This window comes from Symphodus melops (genome assembly GCF_947650265.1).
Source record: "Symphodus melops genome assembly, chromosome: 22".
Classification (NCBI taxonomy): Eukaryota; Metazoa; Chordata; class Actinopteri; order Labriformes; family Labridae; genus Symphodus; species Symphodus melops.
The window spans coordinates 6,568,851-6,596,609 of NC_136712.1; the positions used below are offsets into that span (position 1 = coordinate 6,568,851).

A 27,759-nucleotide genomic window follows, 5' to 3' on the forward strand; every position below is an offset into this window, starting at 1 on the left:
AAAGCGTTATTCTATTACAGGCTGGTGGGAGGCGATTTAGCGTTACAGCTCCGATCAAATGAATGCAGGCTCGGTTGAGTCATCGGATTCACCACCTGATTATAGCTTGCAATCAGATTGACATAAGGCCTGCACATTTTGAAGTTCCTATTCTGTGTCAAATACAATTAAATGGGACGGCCGGTGCCACAATTAGAATCTTGAAAAAGCTGTTCAGTGCCTTCAATACATCCTGATGGATTGTCTATGCCAATTATGCTGTTTTTCTGAGGCATTACTGTACTTTGACGTTCTCAGTGGGACATAACTAATGTTGAGAGTTTATTGACTCAAAAAAAACCCAAAAAACAGGACATGCTTTTGAAAATGAGCTCTAAACTCCTCAGAGTAAATGTGATTTTGTCTTTTTTAGTTGGTGAAATTGCATGACAAAATGAAACCCAGCAACTGACAGAATGCAAATAATGACAATTATAGACATCAATATTTAGGGAAGTGTTAGACAAGATCTCCTGGAAAAGTCCAAGATGGAGATCCTTGAAAAGAATAGAAAATACGTAAGCAATAACTGCTCAGAAAGAGGAAAAGAGAGGCCAGAGAGAAACCAGATTGAAGCATTGACCATTTCGTAAGTCATATATCGATTAGTGTTGTGTTTGGTTGCATGTACTGGAGGTAGAGGTTTTTGCTTGTGTTATCAGTGTTCAGTATTCTTTTGGGGCTATAAAGAGAATCCTGTTAATGGTAACTCAAACTAGCGTTTATCACCATCATGTCTGCCAGTCAACGCTTCCTCCTCTTGCTCCGTTTTCCTGTTTCTTTTTTCTCTCCTATAGACGGATATTTCCTCTTCATTATTTTCCGGTGTATTTAAACGAGAAAGCATGCAATGCTTAGCAGGTCAACGAGAGTGAGTACTGTCAGATGGGGCCCCATAAGGGAGATTTCCTACTGTCATTGCAAAATGTGCACATATTGTGCCATTTCAAGTTTGTTAGCCTTTGGGGGGGGGGCCCCACTGGTCTGGAGCCCCACGCAGTTGCCTACCTTGCCTGTTGACAAGCAGTGCCGCAGTGTGTTAGAATCACAATCGTTTTTTTTATTGCCAAGCACATTTACATATACAAGGAATTTGTTTTGGTGCAAAAACAGTTAACATGGGAAATAATGCAAAATGTGATTGTGAGAGCTTTGTGTAAAGAGATTGCAGGTGTGGGAAGAAGTAAGTGAAGTTATATATTAGAAAAAAAACATGATTTAATGTAGAAAAAAAGCTAAATCTTACAGCATTAAGCATAATAATGGTAATGCAACAGAGAAGTCGCAGACAGTATTAAACCTAAAGATTTATGCTTGTGTACACACAAGCATGCGTCATCTTGATGTGTCTAACATCAAGATGCTTGGAAAGATGTTTAGAAGACACAAAAAGTGAAAACAAATCTGAATTCTAAAAATCCTTTTTTTGTAATGTTTGCATGTCGTCCGTCTCTTTTTACCTGATGAGTTGTGCTTCTGTTTTTACCAACCCAATCCAATTATCTGTAAATCAGCTCCCTTGTGATTTCTTTCCGTTAAAGAGAGCCGTGAAAGATCAACGCTTGTACAATCGAGTTAAAAAAAACAAATCTTCAGTGTGTTAACAGAGCCTTGGTCAAAAAAAAAGAAATGGGGGGGTTGAAGGAGTCCAGATGTGGGAGAAGAAACTGCCATTCACAAGTAGCTTTATAAATATTTCCAATTTCTGAAATCAGGGTCTAAGGCTTCTACAGCCTGCGCTGGGTCATTCTTCCAGTTTCATCTTCTCTCACTTTTGTTTAATACCTCTATTTCACATGCACATTAACTTCATTTCCACCAAATCTCTATCTTTGTCTTTGGGATGAATTCATAGGGTTTTCCACCATTGAAGCTCTCTTTATGTCTTTTCTCTGACCATCTGTTCCTGTCAGGGTGTTGGAAGTTTTTGTTTTTGTCCACCTCCTACACACACACACACACACACACACACACTCTCACACACACACACACACACTCTCACACACACACACACACACACACACACACACACACACACACACTTCATTACCATCATCATCGTTGTCCTCATCATCACAATCATCATCATCTGGAGACCAGCCGCCGGTTGCCTATACAGTCTCCCTCCTTTCTGCCTTTTTCTCTGGCACACACACAGTCACACACACACACACACATCTGGAAACAGTCAAGGCGTCTACATGCACGAAGAGGGGGGGGGCTACCTCTCTCTCTCTCTCTCTCTCTCTCTCTCTCTCTCTCTCTCTCTCTCTCGCGGTATCACTGCAGAGCTGAGCTGCAGGGGCAGCAGAGGCAGAGAGAAGAGTGAGCTCCAACTCCCGATCAGTGAGACACAGACACAGAGAGACAGGCTCACAGACAGACAGGTACAGACTGACAGACCGCCGGACCACCATGGACTGGATCAGGACAGAGAACCCGGTCTCCGGATGAGAAAAGACGGCCTGGCTTCTGTGTTTTTTTTCGGGGGGGACTCTGCTTTAGATACGTGGAATAACGGACTACCTATTGGGAGATTTAACCCCGTGCTACCCGTGATGGAATATTTACGCTCTTCTCATCTCCAAATTGTTCTCCTCTTCTCTTCTTCCTCCTCCTCCTTCTCTTCCTCCACCACCACAACCTCTTCTTCTTCATCATCTCACATTTTGACAAACTGCTGAAGATGCGCACGAATGCGTATTTTGCGCACTTCCATTGCGACCGTCACTGACAGCGCCCAGTGCTTTATAACATTTTGAAACCAAATCTTTTGAAAAGTATAGGGGAGGAGGACAGAAAGAAAGAGGGTGAGAGAGAGAGAGAGGTGTGAATTGAATTGAACGCGGTGCTTGTCTCATGTTTCTCGCCTAGGGCCCGGATGTACCGAGAGATGCACCGGTGCGTTTTCCCAACCGGTTCCGCCGAAAGCTCTCTCTTTTTTCTCGCCTTCACCTCCATCATGGGGATTAGGTAATATTCACTCCATCCGAAGAAACCCTCCCCGTAAAAAGAAAAACGGATTACCCTCAAAAACTGTCCGTGCCAGACAGTTCTTTCTTCTTTTCTCCCTTTTTTGATTTCTTTAGTTTTGGGGGGCTTTTTTTTTTTTACCTCCTCGTGTTATCTCCCCTCCTTCTCTTCTCTCTACCTCTCTTCCATTCACCCATAGGGATAACGCCGGAATACATTTATGGTAAATGAAAGCAAAAACATGTATATCCCGGAGGACACCCTTGAGAACCATCAAGGTATGTGATTTTTTTGATGTTGCCAACATGTTGTGAGTGTGCATGAGAGCAGGAGAGGAAGAAGAGGGAGGGAATAAGAGGGGTATGATGATCTGGAAATGGGGATGGGATGGGGAAAGAGGGGGAGGTGGCGGCAGGGGGAAAGGGGTGTTAGCCTCTCTCCTGCTTTTCAACAGATTCTCCTCGACTTTTCCTGTGTGTGTGTTTGTTGTTCTTATCTTCTCCATGCTTTATGAGCAGTTTGTGCAGCAAGTCAACTTGTGCCAAAATAATGCAACAAATACTGCATGAACGATATGCACGGTGAGGCCTCTTTCCTGCTCGGTTAAGTCCACATTTGGGAGTTTGACAGGCCTGTGAAAATCAGAACTGTGGCATAATGGGTGGGCAGTGGTCATGTTTAGCCAACAGGCACTTGTAGGCGGAGATCTTTATTGTTCAAGAAAGAAGATGACAGCTAACGCGTGTTTCTGTAAACGATTTGGCAGATCTTCTCATCCCCGAGGCTTTCTGTGAATAACCTGCACACAGGTTTTTAATTGTGTGATTCGCAAAAGAAAACACAGTATGGTTGTTAAGAAGCAGGAGATTAAGCAGCAAACACGGATACGCGCGCTCGATCGCAATCGATCCTCCCTTCCTCTATAATCAATAGTGGTATTTGTCACGTTTTAATCCAAGTTTTCACGTCCTAGAGGGGCTACCTAATAGCAGAGCGCGAGAGCAATCGCACAAGGATGACAGGTGGCAGTAGGAGGGCCTGCAGGACTTGTTTGCCTGCTGAGAACTGGGTTGATGATGTGCTTTTTTTTATAGTGTAGGCAGTCGAGGATAGTGTTGTTTTTTCAGTACAAAACACGACTGAACTTTCACACGAGAACCCACACAGACAGTGAGCGGAGATCCGGGGCTGTGATGTGTTTAACGGGGAGGAAAGGGTCTGTTTGCATTGCGCAGTATTACGCGTCGTTCCTTCCACCCACGTTGCAGAGCAAAGCCCAGCGATGCGTTCATCGCTTCATGCAAGGCCCGGGCATTGTAATTCAACACTGGCTTTATTAATCACATCGTTACCATCTTCACGAGTGTTTACAGCATCGTCGTCGTCGGTTTCGTCCACCACTTTCTTTAATCACAACCACAGCACACCTCTTCGCCTTGGCGACAGGTTCCATAGCAACAGGGGATGGGGATGAGGAGAGGGGTGGCGGTGTGTGCATGTGTTTGTGTGCTCTGATCAGCGTTGCAGCGAGGCACGTTGTTAACGAGGAGCAACTAGTCGTCGGTAGGATGTTACTTGCAGAGGCTGCAGCATAGTTTGGATGATAGCGGCACAGATTGAATGGTTTCATCGTGAAAGGCAGGTGTGTGTTTGTGTGTAGGAGAAATGACACTATACCTCGTTCACAATAATAGCCTATACCTTTACGCTATCTCAACCTATTTACGTTTCAAATGGCCCTTATTGTAAGCAATGTATATCAGTATCACCAGCATTATCATTTAAACTGATCCCTGCACTTCAGTCCGTCAGTCAGATCAGGAAAATTCCATAACAAACTTGAAAGACACAAATACATTTCTACGTTTAACAAGTAACTCCTTTATTTTTTTTCAAACTTGCCAGAAATGGCTGCAACGAAAAAAACAACCTGACCTTAGATGAGGCCTGTATTGTTGGAAGATGTGTTTGTCCTATTTCTCTGTTTTAAGTTAAAAAAAAATACACACCTGACTTCTCCAGAGAACAAATCATGCTGAAATCATTTGATTGAAGTAACATTTAAAACTGTTAACAGCCTGTCTTAATATTCATTTCAACTTCCTGATAATCACTGTGATGAAAGTATAGTTTAGGCCTCTATAAAGTGGATTTTGAAGTCTCCTTGGGTGGTGGTTTCAGCACCACGGACAGTTCATTCTTCATTGGTGTACTGACAGCTCCATGACAGCTGCTGAAGAGTTACAGAGACACACTTAGCACCGATTCTATCCAGCGATGCATAAACACTTGCTTTCATATGTTAGAGTTCAAGTATTTTGCTGATCAAATCCACAAGTGTCTCAGTGGGAGAAATCTGGATAGATAAAATATCAACAATTTGAAAGCATCCTATTGAATCCCATGTTGAATTTATCTTAACTGCTTTTATTCACCAAAGAAAGCGGCTTTTAAATAGGAGGGAAATGTTTGTGGTCGAATCAAATAAGCTCCCTGCAGATACAATATGACAGGGTTACAGTGTGGTGTACTTCTTAGAGATTATCTTTAACCAAAAGTTTAAACAGTTCAAATGTAACTCCCACTGACAGCAAGTCGTTTTTGACCCTGACCTCTCTTCTCCGTGTCCATGGAGGTAAAAGAAAAGACAAATTTATCTTGTAGGGAAAAAAGAGTCCTCCAAACATTTAAAAAAAGAAGACAGCTAATATTCTGAGGCACATGTTACAGTTCCTACTCCACATCCACTCTGGTGTTGAAACAGATTCAAAGTAAAAATAAATACTACTAGTCACATGTAGTGCCTGGAAATGATGTTTTGGAACACACACATGCAAATTGTGCTCATATACACACTAATTAAAGCAGCAGTTTTCAGCAGTGTAATCAGAGAGTTAATTTTCCCTGTGGGCATTGTGCCAGAGGCATGAAATGCCTGCTAAGGTTATTAATTGATTTCTGATGGTAACACTAAGGTGCTGGCCTGGCCCCCTGCCAATTCACCTGACTCTAATGGTTCAACTCAGTATATTTATTGATTTTATCGAAGGCATCTCAAAAACAGATGTCACAGAAAACCACTGATGTGTGTCATGTGCACTGATGTCTAAAAGGCTTGAGGTCATCCGGGCCAAAGAGCACTCTTGGCTGGTAATGTTGCTGTTTGATGTTGCTTTAGAGTTTTATGGCCTTATTTATATGCTCATAAAAAGTCTTTTGTTTGACACAGTCAAAGACAAATAGAATTTAGAAGATTACTTTGGGCCGTTTTATTTCTTGTTTCTAAAAACGTGATAAAAAAAAACAAACAGCGTGTGGCAAAGATCTACCCTGCCAGAAATAAAGGAAACTAATGAAGTATTTATTTAAATGTGTTTTAATTAGAATCAACAGGAGCAGAGAAGTCTCTGAGCAAGCTAAGCCCGCTATTTGTATGCTTAAGATGGATGGAAATCTGGCCATTTAACACAAATCTGTAACTCTATCCAGTTGTTGCTCAATATCAGGTGCAGAGGTGAAAAAGATAGGGATTGAGAACCGGAGAACTTTTGTCAGACTGTGGCAACAGCTCTGAAAGTTGTCCTTCAAAAATGTAGCCTGGGTCTGTTTATAGCTTAGTATACTCTCACACTTGCCTCTTGCTTTCCTGTTATACTATAATACCGTCTTTTACCCCATTTTTAGCTGAAAGATGATTACCATTGAATTGTTTTTTGTTTTTTTTGCAGTGTCTTTTCCTTTATAGCTTGCTATTTAAAGTAACAATCACTGGAGCTCGCTTTATATTTTTAAAGTTGACATTTTTTGCCAATAACACCAACTCTGGCTGTCTCTATTATAAACCCAACAATAAATAGCTCACCTTGTTACCATGTTGCAATTAAATATGACCCATTTTGATCTAACAATGTCCCCATTTATCCCCTCCTCTCACAGCCAAATGAAATTGCATTTTCTTTCACACAAAAGGACACTGCTGTGCGTGCGTGCTTGTAGTTCAATTTGTATTTGTGTCTGTAATTGTCCATGTCTGTAAGTAGCAGAGAGACAAATAGTGATTCCTCCCTACCATGCTTTACGGAGAATGTTATCGCCCTTAATAATTCAGTGGCAGAGGCAGAAAAGCTTAAATAATAGGACAAAACTGTTTTCTGTGACTTTTAATCTTCGTACTCAACTTAACCGTCCCTCATATTTATTCAACCAAAGTCTGCTGCTGCTTCCTGCTGAGCTGCTTTAGCAGAGGAATTGGAGTTTAGTAACGGTTAAATCAGTAGTTATTTTTAAGTGAAGTTAGTCCTGCTTGCTCAGAAAAGGAATGGAAGCAAATTGTCTTTAATTCATGACCTCTGATAATAATAGATGAGTTCGCTAGATTTGCCAAAAACAGGACACAAGATAAATAATAATGTTGATGCTGCATGTATAAATAGGCAACTGTTTGCCAACTGTTTACCTTATGCAAAAAGGCACAATACATCAGAGATGATGTGTTTACAGTGTGTTTATACTGCCACGGAGGGAAACTTAATCATTTCATGCAGGTTTATCGTGACCAACACTTTATCAAAGTGGTATATATTAGTAACCTGCAGGATCCATGCATAGGGTCAATACAGAGGAGCTTCTGTATGTGTTTTTAAAGATTAATTTGTCACAGCTACATTGTAACAGCTGTAGTTGAGGAAGCATTAAAGAAGTTCACATCAGGCCTCAGAGGGTATCGTGGCTCTGTCTTAAGGATGAGACTCAACAACAGCTGCTCTTCAATGTAAAACACCATCTGAGAGAACTAAGACACATGGAGGGGAAGGAAAAGAGGGGAGGGGCAGATTGAAGGAGAAATAACAGAAGAAGATAAGAGAGGCATTAAATGAATTGAAAGAGAAGAGGGATGGAAGGGAAAGAGAAAATAGCATATGGTGGAAAAGGAAAGATGGACAGAAGGTAGCAAACAGAGGCAGCCGCAGCTACAAGAGGGACCTGTAAGAGACAGTAATAAAGGGATGAAATGAGTGAGATTCAAAGGCAGAGGGAGGGCCAGAGGGAGTGAGAGAGCACAGGAGGAGGAGGAGGGAGGATTATCTGTGACTGTGTATTGCTTAAGCCTCTAGCTGCGTATTGGAAATCTATCCAGAGGCTGTCCCCTGCTCTTAGTGCTATCTGGCCTCAGTCTTCATTTCTGGTGGGACAATATGCCATCACCAGCAGCCCAGAGTCTGTGTGTTTGAGTGTGTGTATGCAATTGGCCCTCTGCCCATGTGCATCATCTCTGCTTGGCCGCCTCCGTCTGTACGTGTGCGTCCGATCTCTTCTCCGTTCCTCACCTCGTTTCTTGATCTGGCCAAAGCCACCAGGAGAAATAATGACTCCCAACCTGTTGCATGCACTTGTATATTTCCTCTCAAATGATTTCTCTTTTTCTCTTTTGTATATGTGAAAAAATATTGTGCTAGAGTCAATTATAATCTCGGTGCTTTTATAACCTTAAATAACACTCTTTAAAGTCTCTCTCACTGTCAGCAGACAGCTTTAATCCAGAGGCAAGAAGTTTTGAAGTGATAGAAAATATCAATATTGTGTTGTAGGTTGCTTCTAGATCTACCTTGAGACCACATCAATAAGTTTTGTGAGAAAGCAAAGCGTGTGTGTCTTTATCCGGGATTTTACTTTTTAGGCTTCTGACCATCTGCATTATCTGCCTGTTACAAGTTTTCATGGAATTAAACCTTGTAATTATTTCTTTTGACTAAGACGAGACAACTTTTAAACGTAAGTGTCCTGACAAGAATTCCACACGTTAAAAGTATGAAGATATTGTCCTCTGTTGACTTTATACAAAGCCAATAGAGCACCGCTTTTATGGAAAGCATGATAATTAATTTCATGAAAGGGTATTTATACAAGAAAGGAATGTGTAGAAATGCAGTGGTGACAGTACCTAAAGAGGTCTTTATTCGATACATTCTTAGATAGAATCCACTCATTTATTTATTTCACCATGTGCTCCATCTCCTGAAACTAAAGATACGCTCATGCATAGAAATTAATGAATTATAATTCAGTCTTACATGATTCAGGCGGCCTTTAAGTCCTCCTTGTGCCCTCTTTACATGTGGGTTTATAGGCTGCCCTATTAAATGATGCTACTGTTTTCCAGCACAGAAAAAATACAACCTTGTGCATGTGCCTTTGTGAATGCTTGTGCTTTCTGACGTAACAGGAGAAACTGAGGGATGAAGAGAGACAAGAGTAGAAAGTGGTCTTTATTATTCATGCCCAGCCGTCCATGTCCTTCCCTCTGTTTCCGTCTTGTCTATCCTCACTTCCCTGTTTTCAAAAAGTGTCTTTGTGCCTGTCTTTCCCTGAAGATAATCTGCTTTGCTTTCTCTCTTTTTTTTTCTTCCATCACTCAGTTCGTAGCCACTGCTGGTCCATCTGAAGGTGTATCATTCAGCAAGACCACATTTTCCTCTCCTTTATGAATTAATCAGTCCCTCTACTTGCATTTACTGAAGCATTACAAGTAGATCTAACCACAGAAAAGCATGATACATACAGAGCACCATTTATTGTCCCAATGGGGGGTGTAAGCTCAACAGAAAAAATACAAATGAAACATCCCACAAATTTAGCATGTGTGGTGTTCTATATGCAGAAAGAGCTGAAGTTAAAATTATAAACTGCTAGCCTACACTCTGTGCGGGAGGGTTTTAATCCTGAAACTGTGTGGGCATCAGGGATGTGTGTTATAATGGCTCAAGTAAGTAAATCTAGGTTCATGGTCTTACATAAATCCTCTGCATTTTAGTTTATTTTTATAATATATTCTTAACCATGTAAGCTTGATACTGTAAAACAGTTTTCATGGTTTCTCCTCCCATAATTTAAACTTTTGTGCGTCTTTGTTGGCAAACTGGGTTAGGGTCACTCTTTGATTACATGCCTGTTCTGCGTGACTGCGTGTGAGTCGTGCTAGTTTTGTTTTCAGGTCATGACATTGAGGAATCATTTTGTATAAATGTCGTTTTTGTGTATTCTGTATGACTGCATTCAGTACAAAAGATTGTATACAAAAAGGAAAGAAAAAGAGAACACAAAAGCTACAAATATGGAAACATTTGAGTAAAGTGAAGTGAAATATAGTTGTTCAATAGAAAGCAACAGAGAGATTACATAGTACCCGTTTTTCAATTGTTGAGAGATGGGTGTGTATGTTGTGTCTGCACAAAAAGTCCTAGTACTTGTCTTATATCAGCAATGTAACATTGAATCTTAACTAGTTGCGTCTGAATAATTATACTGGAAGGACCGAAGGGATAAATATCCTTAAAAGATTATGGAGATATTTGGAACAAAGGTCCACTGTCTACCAGAGACACATCTTTTTAGTTTGGGTGTCACATGTCCGGTTGACGTGCAAATGGACCCAAAGATTTTTTTTATTTTTTATTCTTGCTTCCAATGACAAGTTCAACCACTGCCTGACAGGTCATGTCCAGCTTTGACCCACCTAACACTTCACTGTACATGCGCAGACAGCGTGTCAATAGTTCACACTCGCTCTGCACAGGAAGTGTTGCTGTAATGGATCTACAATAGCAGCATCACCCTCTGTGTTCAGGCTGATCAGGTGATGATGTATGTGAGCTGCAGAAATCATAAAACCTCTGTCCTCATCAGTGGCTTTAATCCCCATACACACTGATGACGCACACGTATAGAATGTGCACAAGAAGATTCACTATAAATGACACATACAGTTTATTCATATTTATTCATGACGGGCATGAGAGAGCAGCCGTCACACAGCACGTCCCGTTAGAATGCTAACTTTCGGACAAATTTATGAGAAATCTAATGCTGCGACAAAATGTATTAAAATATACACTTTAATGTGTTATTTGGATATTTTGTGATATTTTGAAAGATTACATGTTCAGGGACTGAATTACCCCAAAATCTCAAAATTGACCAGTGCATAAAAAAATAATGTTTTTGCCTGCCGTGTCTCTCCTTAAGGTTAAAAGATGAGAATGAATTTATTACTAAAGTGTTTAGGTAAATTAGGTCTAACTGCTACAGTTAGCATCTCCCTGTGCAGCAGCTAATTGAAAGCAAACATTAAAGTTGGGATCCTGTCACTCTGAGAAGTTTCATCTTGTAACTTTTAGCCTCTTACATGGCTCAGTTTTAATATCATATTTGTTTTAGGAAGCAAAAATGGTGTGAAAAATTAGTCTGAAATGAGTTTGAAAAGGGCAGAGTTATATCTCTTTTTAGCAGCTGTATTGGTAGATGTAAAAGGTCAAGTCAAATTGAGCTCCCTGAAGATTATAAGTGCTGTATGCTTACTCACATACAGTAACTGGGTTTAGCTTTCTTTGGCTGTCACAGAGAATGTAAATTCATGTGTTTCTACCAGTACCTAAGTAGCAGTTGTCTTGTTAGCCTGGCCTCTGGTGAGTTTGTCATGAAAGGATAGCTGGACTACACAGAAGGCTTTATCAATAGGCCTAAACACACTGACACACACAATCACAGTCACCTCTGCAGTGAGCGTCACCCTGTTGGGTGATAGCACCCAAGTTAAATAGATAAACCTATGAGTAGTGATGCTTTGTGTGTGTGTTTTTATGCCTCTGGGTGTTTGCAATTATGTATTTGTTTGTGCATTTTCTTCTGGGTGCGCGTCTGGGGACAGTTGTCATATTACCTCTTACAGCTAAGAGTCATGGGAAAAAAACGGTGTGATAGTAAAGCGACTAAAGCACCATGTGTTTCTTTTCCGTCTATTCAAGAATGCGTAAGTCATTTTTTAGAATACGATTTTTTAGTATCCAGTTTCAGCTTCATTGAAAGTGCTGATTTTGACGAACAAGTCTTATACCAGTTAACCAAGAGAACATCATCAAGGTTATTTCAAGTCACTCCAGAGACATTAATCACCCACTAATCTCACTCTCATGTGCTAGTTTGGCAGGATGCCTCTTTACAGTCCGTGTAGCTGCTGGCTTTTACTTCTCCAAAGCAGACAACAACAACAAAAGATCACAGAGGGATGTGACCCGTCAAAAACTCTTTGGGTTGAATAGTATCCACAGCAACATGCATTAGCAACATTTTAACAGTGAAAACACAAAAATGGAAAGAGTGAGTTTATGATCTATGAAACTATCTTACATAATGTGGCTGACCTTTTCCTCTTTTTAGGCCTGTCTTTCTTTATTGTTTTTGAGTTGAGTTGAGTTTGCTTTCTTTCCTCTTTTTTCACATTTTTTTCCCTTTCCTTCTATTCCTCTTTTCTTATTTAGACTAAGGGAAGGTGTTCCAGTATGAAATGACCTGTCTATATAGGACATGAGAGTGTCCTTGATGGTCTGTGTGTGTAAAAGAGAAGAGGCTGGTGTGTGTGCGCGTGTTTGTGTGCATGTGCGTCCCCTGCCATCCCATCTATCTAGGCCAGTCGTGATGTGTGTTCTCCACAGACCACTTCCCCACAGACCAACTATATGTGTGTGTGTGTGTGTGTGAGGGATATAAAGAGTAAGTCTGTATGTCTGTACGGAGCAGTCCACTTCCCAAAAGACCAGACTCACTTTCACACTCTGGAACCATAATGGCTAAAACAGGCTTGTTACAGGACTAAATTATGTGTGTGTGTGTGTGTGTGTGTGTGTGTGTGTGTGTGTGTCTGTGTGTGTGTGTGTGTGTGTGTGTGTGTGTGTGTGTGTGTGTGTGTGTGTGTGTGTGTGTGTGTGTGTCTGTCTGTTTTTCCATCTGCACAACCAGCTCCAGAAAGAGGAGGGGGTTTTAAATGGCTGGTTTAACTATTTTGGATAGCTTGTGTGTGTGTGTGTGTGTGTGTGTGTGTGTGTGTGTGTGTGTAAGGAGGGAAATGGCTGGTCAGTGTACCACTCTTGTTCAAAGTGAATTATCTCAAAAACTATCTGATGGACTGCCAAGAAATTTGGTACAGCGAGTCACTAGGGAGAGTATGTCCCCAGGGTCTTTTTTTTCAGTGAACACTTTCGGTCACATGCCCAGTTTTAGTTTCCTTGGGCCAACAAGTTGAAATCAACCAGCTACAGCTAGCGTTTAGTTTTATTTAATTATATTTTTCATTGAAGTGCAGTTGGCAAGTTGACTTTTGCAAATTCAACTGCAAAGACAGACCTGCTATATCTCAGTGTCATTTTTAGGAACACAGCACCATGTAGACATATGGATATGCAGATTTATTGTTTGTAGATGAGGTTTTCTGATAAGCTTGTGGGTCCTCTGGCTTTTCAGATATTACATTTGAGGTGCTGGTCAAGCTGAGATGGTAGAGCAGGGGCCTCATACTCAGAGGCGACAGTCCTTAATGCACTGGTTTCTTGCTTGACTCTCAGCCTGCAACCATTTGGTGCATGTCAGCACTCCTCTCTAGTCCGAAAATGTCCATTCCTTCTTCAAGACAGGCAAAAGGCCAAAGAAATTTGTAAAAAAAAAAAAAATTAGATTGTTTATTTTTTTACAAGGACAAAAGCCTGCAAAATTACTGGTTTCTCCTTTGCTAATTAGCATTAAACTACTTCCTGCTTAGTGCGTACACTTCAGCATCACAAACTAAAAGAAGATGATTACCTTTGCACAAAGGGTATTATGTCACACATACTAAAGAAAGTTAATCTTTCAGTCTATCTCTCGCTCATACACACACAGAACTAAAGATGTTTAAATGCCTGCCTTTCTCCTTGCACAAAATTGATTCTACATGTGCATGAGTTTGTCGTTTATATCAGAGTCACCCAGTGTGGAAATATGAGTGTGCACAGGCTGAAGAGAGATAGTGGATGTCGTCTTAGCTGGGCTGTAACTGTGGCTATTCTCTACTTCCTCTCTCCCTTTTCATGTCTTTCTCTCTTTTCACTCCCTGGCTCATCTCCTCTCCACATCTGTGATTTGTATTCTTGATCGATCTGTCTGAGGGAAAGAGAGAGATTCAGGGGGAAGACGAGATGATGGGTTTTTTTGGGGATTGGCCTGGCGCCTGTGGTGATGTCATAAGAACAGGAGGCGCGACATAGTCTGTTGTCATGTCAACCAAAAGGGATTCAACATGCTCATAAAGGGAGAGATATAGAGATAAAACAAGAGGATAGAGGGCTATAAAGTGTCCTGTTACATCTACCATCACAGGCTATCCGTGATGTTGGCATATCAAATACACACCTGAGCTTATTACTGTCAGTTTTTAACACCTTTAGATGCCACTTCCTTTAGTGTTTACAGCAGCAGAAAGTGCTAAATGTCATAGTTGGTCTTCTGGGTACATGCACATGGGTAGCAGTGTGATGAAGTTGATGATTAACAACATTACCTCAGCGTGGCAGACGGGTAACCATGGTAAAAGCAGATTAAACAAACACAATGTTCCAACAGGCAAAGAGAGAGAAAAACTAAAGGGGCAGAGGAGAGGAGTGGAGGACGAGAACGATGTGTTTCTTGAGGATTCATTGTGATCGGTGTAATCTGCTGATAGCTCGTCGTCTGAGGGCAGTGTTCAGACCTTGAAGGGTCACCTTAGTGAAATATAATGAATTGCTGCCATGTCAATAAAGGATGACATTGCTGCTTTATATTTGTTGCTGTTTTTTTCACAAATATGCTCTCACTTTCTCTCCTCTATTTTTCTGTCTTTGTGGTTTGAAGCAATCTCCTTGCTTTTCCTTGTTTCCGTTTCACCTCTGTCCTCTTCCGATGACTCCAAACTCTTTCATTTCCGCCCCTTTAGTCTTCGCTAATGAAGCAAAGATCTGCTAGGGGCCATTTTCCTCTCTATCAATGATGTATGCCAATTACCAGGGTTGGGTTATTAACACTGACACAGGGAACAAATGTAGCACTGCTCAGTCCTCTTGTAACCTTGAACCGTTCCTTGTTCCTTGTTAAAATAGTCCAATAAACACAAATTATACATTTTTACTAGCTGGATTATGCTATCTGATTTTTATCAGCTTGCGTCTTTACTTACATGTTATGAAAAAGAAAATGCTATACAGTAAGTTATTATTTTAATTGAGCCTGGTAGCAAGCTGCTAGAAATTAATCTGTGAGCATATCACTGGCCGGAACGTCTTGTGTCAACAAGGCCTATGTTAATTTTGCCTCAAGTTTCCTAGAGTTTACTTTCTGTTATGACAGTGTTAAGAGTAAGACTCTATAATTTCTAACACTTGTCGTTTGTCATTTGGGACACGTTTTAGACTTCCAAGTTGGAAATTGAACACTAAACATACGTTTACACAGTACTTCCGAAAATAATATAACGCTTATGTTCCTCCACATTGGCATTTAGTAATTTATCATAATTTTTCCCCTTATGCTGACAAAATCCCAGGGTAGCAGCAGTGTAATAAATGTTAATTTTCCCACATTTAGCGTATGCTAATGCTAATTATGCCAGTGCTAACAGCTCAGCGGGACAGCAGGTTGCTACGTGTTAATGATGCCGGCAGTTTTGTCACAGCACAGTGGGGCTGATTGGAGCACAGATGTTTAGGAACTTGGTTGAACTAATCCTCAAAGGTTTTCCAAGAGGGAGTTTGCTCCTGAACCAGGGAAAAATCCATGATTTCTATGTTTCTAACCACAGTATGTCATAGTTTGTTTAAATATAGTGTACTTTTATTAAACAATAGCCTACCATATTTTGTGGAAAATGCATTAGATGCTTAAGGGAAGACCAGCCTACAAGGCAATGCATTTTAATGATGGTCGTATAGGATATACTTTTTTTTACAGTAAGCTTTGCCAACATCAGGCAAGTGGCACTATGTTCATTCACTTCATATTGTGACCATATTCTTTCCAAGCTGCAAAGTTGACAGCCAGCCTGCTAATCAGACACAGTTCGACCATTCAGCATTCAGAATGTTTTGCACAAAGTCTTTGGAATTTTTTTGATGAAATATTTTGTGTTTGATTCAGTCAACATAGCCATATATGCAGGAATGGTTTGTATTGTTTACAGAACCCTTACATTATCAGATAGCCTTACTCAAGCGTCTGGTCAAAGCCAACATATTCCTGTAATAATGAGAACCTGCCAGAAAACAGCACTTAAGGCCTATATTTTAAACAATGTCATAGATTATTGAAATGACTCCAGATTTAGACTTCATCTCACTTATATTTGATGTATTGGAATTCCCATGTTCAACCATGATAAAGTAATTGCACCAAAATAACCATTTCTCTGCACTATAAATCTACTCTTTGGGGCTGGAAATATTCCCCTATTGCTCAAATACAGCCTACATTTCCCAGCTTGCTTGTCATTTTGGGCTTCCCCAGCTGAATATAACTCAAAGCTATAGCTACAGAAGACGGTATACTGTGTGTATATATAGTTGTTTTACTGAGATTTTCCTACAGCAGTTGTTTTGACAAGCGAGCTCAGGCTTTTATTGTTTGGCAGTTCAGACAGGCAGCATCAACCAGTCCCACAGTCTGAGCCAGCTGCTTGTTGACTGCCCAATCTGATAGGCCTGACTGATAGAGGGCTTCCAGCGATCACACACACACTGGCAAAAGAAAGCAGGCACATATACACATACAAAAATACTGTCCAATAACCACACCTCAAAATAGAGGTAACAAACATCAGCATTAAAATTCCTGTCTGCCTGTTTCTTTTCAAAAAAAATACCCAAATACCAGAGAGGGAACAACATCTGTGGCATCTGGACAATCACGACTTTGATCTGAGGTCACATCACAGCCGTTCTGCTGAAACTTGACAGTCATCATGTGCTGTTTGTTCTCCAAAAATTAAGCTCATGAGGATGTCTTTTCGCAGAACAAACCAGCAGCATATTCAAAATTCACACTGCACACATGTTTGACCTCCTGGATGTCTGTTTAACTCTATTTTTCGTTGTTTTTGCTAAGGTGCTGCCTGTTTTTCTCTGCTTTGCTAAAGTGTGTTTTTTGAGTATGTGCCGTGTGTGTTTGTGTTTGTGCAACTCTACCTCTAAGTCAGGCATCTGGTGGCCATCAGAGTTAATCGCCCAGGCTTCCTACAACTGCCCGTGACACAAAAGCTCACGCAAATACACACAAAGTATTTATTTGAACATGACAGTACATTAGATGGCTTTGGAAAGAAACATGGACATCACAAGAGGGGGGAGAAAAATAGAGGGCAGTGAGAGGCCACAGGGAGAGTAAAAAAGGAAAGAATAATAGATAAGAAGAGGGAGAAAATTAATGTGGAAAGGAGGGTAGGAAGGTGGAAGGATGTGTGAAATGGGCTATCACACATTTGGGCATTCAAGAATAGAAGGACTCGATAATGACACAGTTTAGATAGATGCAAGCAGGAGGTGTGAAATGCCCAGACAGCAAAGGGAGTGTTCATTCAGCACGCTGGAGCCAGGTGAATGAGTCAGAGGAGTAACACATTAAACAAAACACAGACAGACTCAAATTTAACAAAGAAGTGAAAAAGAGCAAATTCCCCCTATTTTTGATAATTCGGATGTGCACAACCAGGTATAAAATTACCTATATTTAGAATTCAAAATCAAAGGAGGACTTTCCTAAATTTCCTGGACACTTCTCTGGTTCTTCTCCTCATTCATGTTTAACAGTGGCTTAGCAAACTGGCAGCGCAAGTGATATACCATCTAATGCTGTTTTTACTGACACTTGTGAAACACAGATGTGTTTTTTGTCAGGACTTCATTCATACTCAGTTTGTGCCATCTAGTTTTCTATCCAGCATTGATAAGTGAAGCTATAAACTTACATTGTCCAAGCTGTGAGCAGGGCTGAACCGTGCAGCGGAGGAGTTGTTAGCTGCAGTTAAAGGCCTCTATTCCATCTTAACTGTTTACTGTCAAACAGACAAGGTCAGGTCACCTGGTGCACTCTAAATGTGCCTGTACCTTTTTAGGACTCTGTCTGTCTGTTTCTATTTACAACATTCTCCCTTCAACTCTTCCTCTTCTCACTGTCACTTTGTTTCATTCTCTCATGTGTATAAGAGAGGGGTCCACATTTTGCAAGTACTACAGCGAGAGCTTTGGTTTGTCGTGTTTTTTATTGTTGGTATACCTTATGCTTCTACCACAGGCTTAAACTCAAGGTTGTCAAACAATTTATTGAAACATATACAAAAAAAACAGAGCTGGCCAATAAAAGACACACATCTCCAACTTGCGTAATTTTCTAATTTTTAATGCAAAGCTCCCTAAAATGTTTTACCAACGAGTCCACCTGACACTTAAACTATCAATAAGGCATTAAAATCCAATAGGAATATCTGATAGTATCTGATGATCTAAACAGTGCACAAGCCATTATCGATTAAAGGTAGAGATGCTTTCATAGGACAGCTACAAACATTTGTAGAGAATGCATTTGAACATTTATGTGTACTAAAATAAAGCTGTTACCTAATACAAGAATATCAGTCTACAAGTATGTTAAATAACATGTTAAAAACATGTCACCGTTTCATTATGTGTACATGAATGGGTTCAATATATCTCCCAGCACTTTAACATGTGTTTTTCTTAATATCAATCATATGACCTAAGATTAAAATATTTCTTTGGTTAGTTTTTCATCAGGCAATGTTATGTGCAATTTTGTCTGTTTGTTATGGCTGATAAATTTACAGCAGGAAACCTGACTTCACAGTTTGTGGGGATTTTTGAAATATCCTTTTAACTCTCAGTAGACAGATAAAGAACATAGACACTATACATTTTCAAAATAGAATTAGGCAGTGAAAATGTCATCTTAAAATGATATTAGTCAGTGAAGTCTTCAGTTTAATGAAGGATAACGGAAAGGCAGGCAAAGTCAGACATGTTGACATTGCTAAAAAGTGTGGAAGAAAAGCTGGTCTCTCCTCTTACTGTCCACTGACTGCTTATCTCTCCAGCACAAACATAAAGGAAAACACACAAACACATTCACACCAGCATCCCCCAAAACGAGCAGCTGCATCCTGGGATCAGTGAGAGCAGCTGTGCGAGCAGTGCAGTCGTAGTAAATCACAATATTCTCCTAATTGACCTGCCTGCTTGATAAATGCAGAAATGAAAGGGAAAATGGTTTAAAAGAGAAAGGAAAACATTGAATTTAGTTAAGCCCAAAACACTTTAAATAAAATGAAAAGAGCTTGATATGTGATTTACTTTGTTAAAAAAATGCACTTCTAAATAGATTTTCAGAATGATTAATTGTATAAAGTGTGGATTTATTACAGCTAATTAATTTTTCATTCTTAGTCATAATTTATAAAAACTTTTGGGAACTGAAAGTTTGTTCACTGCTTCCTATTTGCATTTTCTTTTCATTTTTATTTATAATAACTTTTCAGCAATATTTTTTTTCATCACCACACTCTTCACCCATCACAAGAAAGACCACTGTTGAGCTCATGTGCTTCTCATCACTGAGCGTGCTCACACTCTTGGCTTTGATTGGGTGGAGGGAGGACCACCATAGCAACAGCCAGCTGATGGATTAAAGCCCTAATTGAGAAGAGAAAATCACTGATTACACGCCCACAAACATGAATACACACACACACACACACACACGCACACACACACACACACACACACACACACACACACACACACACAGACACATTTAATTAAAAGGAAACTGAAGACTTACTTTCTCTTTCTGTACGACGGTGTTACCATTCATGCTACCCCCTCCCCACACACACAAACAAACACTCACACACTCAATCACAGTGTCACTCTCTCTGCATCACTGTGGGAATCAAATATGGCCGCCTCTTCCCCCATGCCCTCCATCATCTTTGTTAATCAGCATCGTGTGGAGCCACTCCACTCTCATTAGTCCTTGATTAATCCATCAATTATGAGAAAACTCTCATCAATTGTTACTGAACAATATGAGTGTCTGTGTTTATGTCTTTGTTATTTAGTCATGTATATGTGTAAGGCCTGTGCACATTGACTTTTTGTATGAGTGACATTGTGCAGTTACTGACAAGTTTACATAAAAATCTGGATAGAAGGTTGGTGGCTACACTTTACACTTATGTGCTTGTGTGTGTGTGTGCACTGAATACATTATTAAGTAAGAGTGGATGTAATTTGCGGTGGGCTAATAGAAAGTGGTCATGCAGGCAGAACTAGCTGCGCATTACAAATCACTACAGCTGGCCTGCTCTTCTCTCAAGGTGACATTCAGCTCCATAACTCACCTGAAAAGGTGCGTGTGATCTCAATTTCATGTGTTTTGAAGATATGGAAAAAAAAACAACAACTCGAAAGCGCTGATTTACATGGACTGTTTGCTAGAGCTTATGGGGTAAATTTTTCCATTTTTGGTCTCTTCAAGCATTTTAAGGAATTGTTAGATTACATTTATGACACACAGACCATAAACACATACAGAGGTTAAAAGGATTATGTACAGTGCCACATGGCCAAGAGTAACGCTGTTCATCCAATTATCTCACGTTCCTTCATGCTTTTTGAGACCTTGATTTCAGGGGCAAATCTAGGGGCTGACCAGAGAATAGGCTGGGCCACTCCTGGATTCTGATTGGCCAGCCCAAGTGCGATCTCAAAATCCCAAACTATGAATGACATGGCATGTCGGCCATGTTTAAATCAACTCTTTTGGCTCCGTTGTAGCTGGCTGCTTGTAGCTTTCTTTAAATGTCAATATTTTCCTTTTGTTAGAATAGTCTAAATGATGACTTCTGACTTACAGCTTCTTTTTGAATCTAACAATTGTGTTTGGCTACTTAATATATGTTCCCCTTTCAAGTCTATTTATAAGTCATATAAACAACTTTAATTTATGTATGTAAATAGATATAAATGAAGATAGAAACAGTAAATCAGTGCTGTTCATTAGTGTCTGTATGCACTCCATCCTGACCCTGCACAGTGTCTCAGTTAAATCATCATTTTTTTATTATACATGGTCATATTTGTTTCTTCTTCAGGGTCACAAGGGTAAATGTTGCCAGTACACCTGAAATTATTCAGTCTCTCATTCAGGTGGTTCACTTAATGAGAAGGCCAAAATTGCATGCTTTGTGTAATAATTGGACTTCCAATATAATCCTTCTTAACAAGGTGACTTTCCAGGCAACCTTTTATATACAATACATCCAAAATTGTTTGAATCTTACATAGCTTCAATCTGACCTGGGTAGCTCCCAAGAGTAGCATTAGCAGACAAGTCTGGATATTGAGGAGCACAATTCACCAAAAACGTCTCCTCGATAAGGTTCTGATCTACAATTTTACAGCAAAGAACCATAGCCTCAGACATTGATCACTTAACATATGAATAATTTGTTTTTCTAAAAGCAGATTACCACATTTGCAATGTATATTTGACTGCTTCTTGTCTTTTTGTGCACGGATATTTCAGCTTACTAGCTTTAAATTGCAATAAACGGAAGCACTTTCTGAATGTTTTTATGATTTCTATTTCCTCATCTCTTTCTGTCAAATTTCTTGTTCTCTTTCCTTTTCCCTTTTTCTTGTCTTCGTCTTTCTCTTTCAACACCCTGCTTTTCCTCGCCTCTCTCTCTCTCTCTCTCTCTCACACACACTCTCTCTCGCTCTCTCTCTTTCTCTCCTTTTCCCTCTCTCTCTTGCGGAGGATTATTTTTGGGCTGCCTGGTTAATTTCAGTAGGAAGTCAAGCTCAGTGCCAGGGAAAGTGGAACACATATAAAGAAGCCAAAAGACAAACAGAGACATCAAAAAAATCTGTTTTTTTTCAGCCCCTCAGTAAGACACTGCATGGAAGCCTTGTCTCTGAGCGTGTGTGTGTGTGTGTGTGTGTGTGTGTGTGTGTGTGTGTGTGCGTGTATGCGTGTGTGTTGAAATGTTTTGGGGTTTTTTTTCAAAATAGTTTTGTGTAATGTATATTCATTGTTGGAATGTTTACGCAGTTAATACATCAGAAGTTGGATCATTTTCTCATCTTGTTCCAGATCAGACTCCTTTTTGCAGCCGCTTGAGCCTTTCCCTGCTTGCCATTAAAAATACTGTGAGTAGTCAGGTAGAGACAAATCCATGTTGTAAAGGCTTTCTCACTTTCTTGCAGTGTATGGATGTTACTAAAAGAGAAATAAAGCATGTAGCCTGGTTGTTCTGTCCTTTAAAACCTGACAGCTTCCACCCCAGCATCAGTCCATGAGCTGCTGTGCAACATGCTTACGTGTCCTTGAGCAAAGACACAGACACTGCGCTTAATAACTGTAATTTACTTTGGACAGGAGCCTCAATTAAACACCTCAGATGAACTCCAGCAGTTTTATCACCTGCAGTCAACCCACTCCCCCACACACCCCTCTTTGTGCCTCAGTAGCGCCAAAGTTTGTAATGTAAAAAAAAAAGATGAGCCTGGTTTTAATGAATATCTGTGATCCAGTCAACAGTTAGAGTGTCTGAGAGCCTGAGAGGGAACAGCAGATTATACCGTATTACAGGAAAAGAGGATGATGGGGGTTATTAAATTAATAACGGCTAATGGAATGATGGGATGTGCATGTGTTGGATTTGAGAATATGAGCGATATCATGTGTGTTTTACATGTGCGTTTAATATGTCTATTGTGCATTTATATTTACAGTTTGTGTGTGTATGCGTGCGTGTGTGTCTGTGTGTGTCTGTGTGTGTTTCTTCCCTGCTGGTAAATGCAATCTCTGCTTACGACTGCGGAGTAAGATTTACTCTGTGTGCTGCGCTGACCTAGCTTATTAAAGACTCTGTGTGTGTGTGTGTGTGTGTGTTTGTGTGTGTTTGTGTGCATATGTGTGTGAGTGACACCCACAGGTTACACTTTAGATGGTCTCCGTATGTCGGCAGCACATGATCGGCTTAGGGGACAATACGCTGCAAGACACACACACACACACTCACATCCAGGTGTTAATATCCTCCTGGGCAGGTCTGACTCACACGTCTACTCTCTCTCTCTTTCTTTTTTTCTCTCTCTCTCTCTCTCTCTCTCTTTCTTTTTCTCTCTCTCTCTCTCTTTCTCACTTTAAATTGGTGACTCACAGAGAAGTAGCTTTGCCCTCAGGTGTCATGGTGTAAGATGAATAATTTACCCAGAGGACCCCTCACTCCCCTCCCTCTTTTTTTCCCCCCTTCCTTCTCTATCTCCCTTTATTTGCCCTTTGTCTCAACCCTTCATTCTCACCTGGACTCCAACTCTTTCTTTTCTTCCCCCTTTTTCCTCCTCCCATAATTAGTCTGTGTGAAAGGAAAGTGGCAACATATGTTGCACTGAATCAGACAGAGAGAGAGGTGAAAACAGAGAGAGCAATCAGACACTTGGAGAAATAAATGTGACAGAAGACAAGAAAAAAAATGAAGATATGCGCAGGTGCAAAGTTTGAAATCTTTTATTGGACTTTACTTAGGTTAGCCAGAAGAACAAGGTTGCAGGGAAGAACAAAATATCCAACAATAATAATCTGCTATTGTCATCAGTATTACATTTTAAACCTTCTACTTACTTGAATGCAAGTTGTGTGTTGTTTGTAGCTGTGGATTCCCGTATATGTGGGAGCACTTTCAGGTGAAACTTTTCTCATTTCTTCATTCATTTGTGTAAAGACAATAAAGGCATTCTATCCTATTCTTCCTCCCTTACTTCACTGGAAGTCAGCTGCACAACACACCACCTCTTGTTCAGAGAAATGATGGGTGAGGTTCGGGCCATGGCGGTTAGATGACGTTTGTTAGAGCACAAAGGAACAATGATGGATGGTAATGTGTGGTAGAAACACAGAGAGATGTGGGCACCTCTCAGCTTTTTTTTTTTTTTACTTACTGATTTTCCCATTGGCGGCGTTCAGTAATGGCAGACAAGAAGAAGAGGAAATAGAAAAGGGCATTTGGGGATGGAAGTGTCGCTAATTGATAATTGATCATTTGCTTTTAGCTTCCCTGAAATCCTTAACAATCTTGCACTATACAACTCTTGCTTGAGGACACGCTCATGCAGTCTTGGAAAAAAAAAGGGCATTCATAACAACATAATAAGCCAACTACGTTTGTGCATGTGTTTATAACTTGTCTCAACATCAGAGTGAAAAAACAGAATTTCCCCTCTTGGATTAATATAGCATATCATCCTATTTTGTTCTTAAATTACTTTATTTGTGACCTAAAGTCAACATTGTGACTTTAGGTCTTTTCTTCACAAACCTGGAGAGTTATCGATCACACAAGCCATGTTTTGCTATTTCACATTCACACAGTAGGTCTCTGGATATTTTTCCTGTGATGGCACGGTGCCAGTCACTGTCTGAGGCACTTTTCACATCTGGGTTTGTCAAAATGTTTTGCAGTCTTTTTGTTTCTCTCATCAATCATCGTCAATTTCATGGATAAGAGCATGAGCCAAATGATCCCATTTGAATTCCAAGAGGAAGATTTGATACTTAACGTCCTTTTTTTTCACTCCACGTCTGAAATGTATACCTTTTACAGATCAGAAGTAAGATGCTCTTTTCTTTCTCTTCAGTAGCTTTGCTTGTCTTTTTGGGACGATCTGCTCTGCCATGTGTTCCCATTTTGCGTCCCTAATGCATCAATAAATGTCAAATATGAAAAGGAAGAGATAAAAATATCTGCTTGGACGACTTCTGATGCTATTTCAGTCACTTTTCATTTCACCTTAGCTTTGAAGCCACTTGAAAAGGCTTTTCTGTTCGCATATTTTCTTGTCCTTATTCACTCAAGAATCATCTCAAAATGAAAGATGTTCTCTGTATATGAGAGAGTGGATACTCAAAGATATGTATTTCTGTAAAATTAACAACAAACTGGAGTACAGGCAGTCACAAGGCATTGTAGAAGTAAGAGTGTAACAATAGAAAAGAAGAAAGAAAAAAGATTCACTGTCCGGATTCTACCATTTGACGTCTCAAATTCTCCTAATTCTGTCACATAGTTCAATAAGTTCACTTCCTGGTTGGTTGGGTCACATCCTTACTGCGGTGACATGATTGGGTGATCACCATCTTCTGGTGCCATATATCAGCACACACATGCTCATGCATGCACTCTCTCTCCACTTCTCTCTCTTTCTGTCTCTTCGCCCGTTTTTCTGCCTGTGTCCAAAAATACCTTTAAAACCAATTAGTGGAATTAATTTCACTTATAGCAAGTTAATTATTTTGTGATGGATTGAAATGAGGAGGAGGTGAGGAAGAGAGGGAGGAGAGGAGGACAATGAAAAGAGCAGAGGAACCTGAAAGGAGTCCTAAGGGGAGAGCTAAACATAGTCACTCTTTTCACTCTTTCTGTCTGTCTGTCGCTGTTCCGCTTATTCTCCATGCGATCCCTCCATTTGCCTCTCTTTTTGTCTTTTACCCCGCTTTTTCTATCATGCTGCCTTAATTGGCCGTAACAGTTGATTTGAAAAATCTTGTACGGTCAGTTTCTTATGACACATTGAAACTGACCGTACAAGCGGTTAAGTCCAAAGTTTAGCCAAAGGGTGAAGTCACTGTAGAAAGCTGTGGGATTTTTTATTTTTATTTTTAAGCTAAGTGCAGTATAAGTGGAAGCGATACAATGTGTCTTTTGAGGATGCCAGATTTCTTGTGTGTCATAAGATTGAGTTAAAGAGGCTTCGTTCAAGTTAAGACACACTTTTTATTGACTTTGACTAATTAAAAAGGCTTTTACAAAGACATTCACAAATGGCTGTTTATGGCCTGTGGGGAAAAAATAAAGACGAGCGACAAATTAAAGGAAAGGCCAACAAAAGTGTCTGGGGGTTTTTTTATTTCCACAGAGGGCCACCAAGATTTCAGCCCTGGTGCTCCTTGACATACAATATGTTATTTAAGTCTTTACTAAAACAAGGAACCAAGCAAACTGCTCCTCTGATCACCTTCCTTTCTTTTGAGTTTTGGTGCAGCTCCATTGCCTTTGGCTTAAATGTAGTAAGATTTGCTGGTGATTGTAGACACAGTGCAACATTTCCTGAAGTTGTTGGTTTGAAATGTGGAGACTTTGAGAACCATGTGAGCGATTTACTGATTTATAGCACTTATAGCACAATCATCACTCTCAAGTATATGTGTTTTGAGCCTTACTTTGGTTATTAGGATATACTGTGCAAAAAACTCCTCAGTCATATATTTGATTGTGCTATAATGAGAATGACTGTGAGTACTTATATATATCTTTGTCACTTTGTTAATGTATATATTTTACATAATTTATTCATTTTGATCAACACAAAGGAGACGTAGTTGACCATATCTACAAAAGTTTCATTTCATTTTAGTTTAAAAAGGTTTTACTTTATAAAGGTCAAAGAGAAAAAAAATGTTAGTAGACCTTTACGTTTTTACTTTTTTCCAAAAAGTACCTTTTCCAAGATTGAAAATGAACTTTCAAGCTTGCCATCTAGCCCTTAAAATCTACAACTATTGTGGGTCTCTCTTCTGTATGAAACAGCCAATAGCTTTTGTGAATTTTGTTAAAGCATGACTTCTCACAAAAGATTTTAAAATGCACAGTCCTTAGCAATACATTCTTGAAATTTGTCAAACTTTTATGCATGTGCAGTCCATCATTAAAAACGTTGGTATGTGTTCATGTTGTAGACATTCCCTATGGCATCATGCTCATAAATCCTTATTGATTTAAGGAGAGATTGCTGAAGATGAGAGATCAGGAGAAACTGAGGGTGTTGTGCTTCAGTGCTTTACATTTGTTGTTACATAATGATATCCACACATATACATACATACATACACCCCCCTCCCCCAACACACACACACACACACGCACACACACACACACACACACGTTTGAAGATTTTTCCTGCTCTGTCCCCATCTGAGCCTAAAAAGTCTTGAAGTGATTCCTGAACTTTTGAAGCAGTAAGCTCTTCGATCGACCCACTGATGTGCAGCGACAGGACGAGTAGAAGATTGACCTCTGTGTGTGTGCTGCCTCCACTGTTTTACAATGCTGCCACAGTGATGCTGAGCAAGCTTATGTCCTCATCTTAAACACAGTGGATGCACGAAAGTATTTGCACAAGACAGAGGAGATAAATGTTGAACACACGGAGGTCAAGCTACCACTCTGGCAGCGCTTTCTTCGATGTAAAAGAAGAAAAACGTACGACAGGTCATATTCACACTGCGGCTCTTTTTCAATTATGCCCTTTTCGGGTTGGGAAGCTCAAATGCTGTTATTATGTCGACCTACTGTGCTCTGGGTTTAAAATCAAATAAATATAGAATATTTCAATAATCAATAAAGAAGGGATATTTGGCCATATTTAAAGTTAGAACAACATCGCAACATCAACCTCATAATCTTTTGGTCATGAAACAGTTACAGCAGCTTCAGCATTTAGCAGCTGAATTCCTAACATCACCATTATATTCCTATTGCCTTTTCTGTTGCTTAATAATTGGCAGGCTGTAAAATGATAACAATTCGTCAGATTCACTGACATAACTTGACATCCTGACACAGCATCATGGCTTTAAAACTGCATTTGAACTCCTCTTGAGCTTGATGTAATAGGAAAATGACTTTTATGTCATGACAAAAAGAAACAGATTGACATTTCAATCTAGGCAGTTGGATGAACAAAAAGCTCATTTTTTATGTCTTTATGTGCTTTTTTGTTGACGTGAATCATTGCTCTCAAAGTTGTTTAATTAAGTCCAATTGTTTGAGTTTTATTG

The 27,759-nt window shown here is 40.0% G+C and overlaps 1 protein-coding gene across 19 annotated transcripts in view; it reads left to right on the plus strand.

Annotated features, from left to right (window-relative positions):
- The first annotated feature begins 2,227 nt into the window (after positions 1 to 2,227).
- Positions 2,228 to 27,759, plus strand: part of cacna1c (calcium channel, voltage-dependent, L type, alpha 1C subunit) — a 162,039-nt gene continuing 136,507 nt past the window's right edge. For 13 of the 19 annotated variants that reach the window (XM_079335626.1, XM_079335635.1, XM_079335638.1 and 10 more), the window contains exon 1: positions 2,255 to 3,290. In XM_079335626.1, the coding sequence (XP_079191752.1) occupies positions 3,233 to 3,290 (58 nt within the window). In that variant the 5' untranslated portion in view covers positions 2,255 to 3,232. Of the gene's footprint in view, positions 3,291 to 27,759 lie in introns of all 19 variants that reach the window. The other 6 variants (XM_079335642.1, XM_079335644.1, XM_079335636.1 and 3 more) reach the window with 3 other exon arrangements.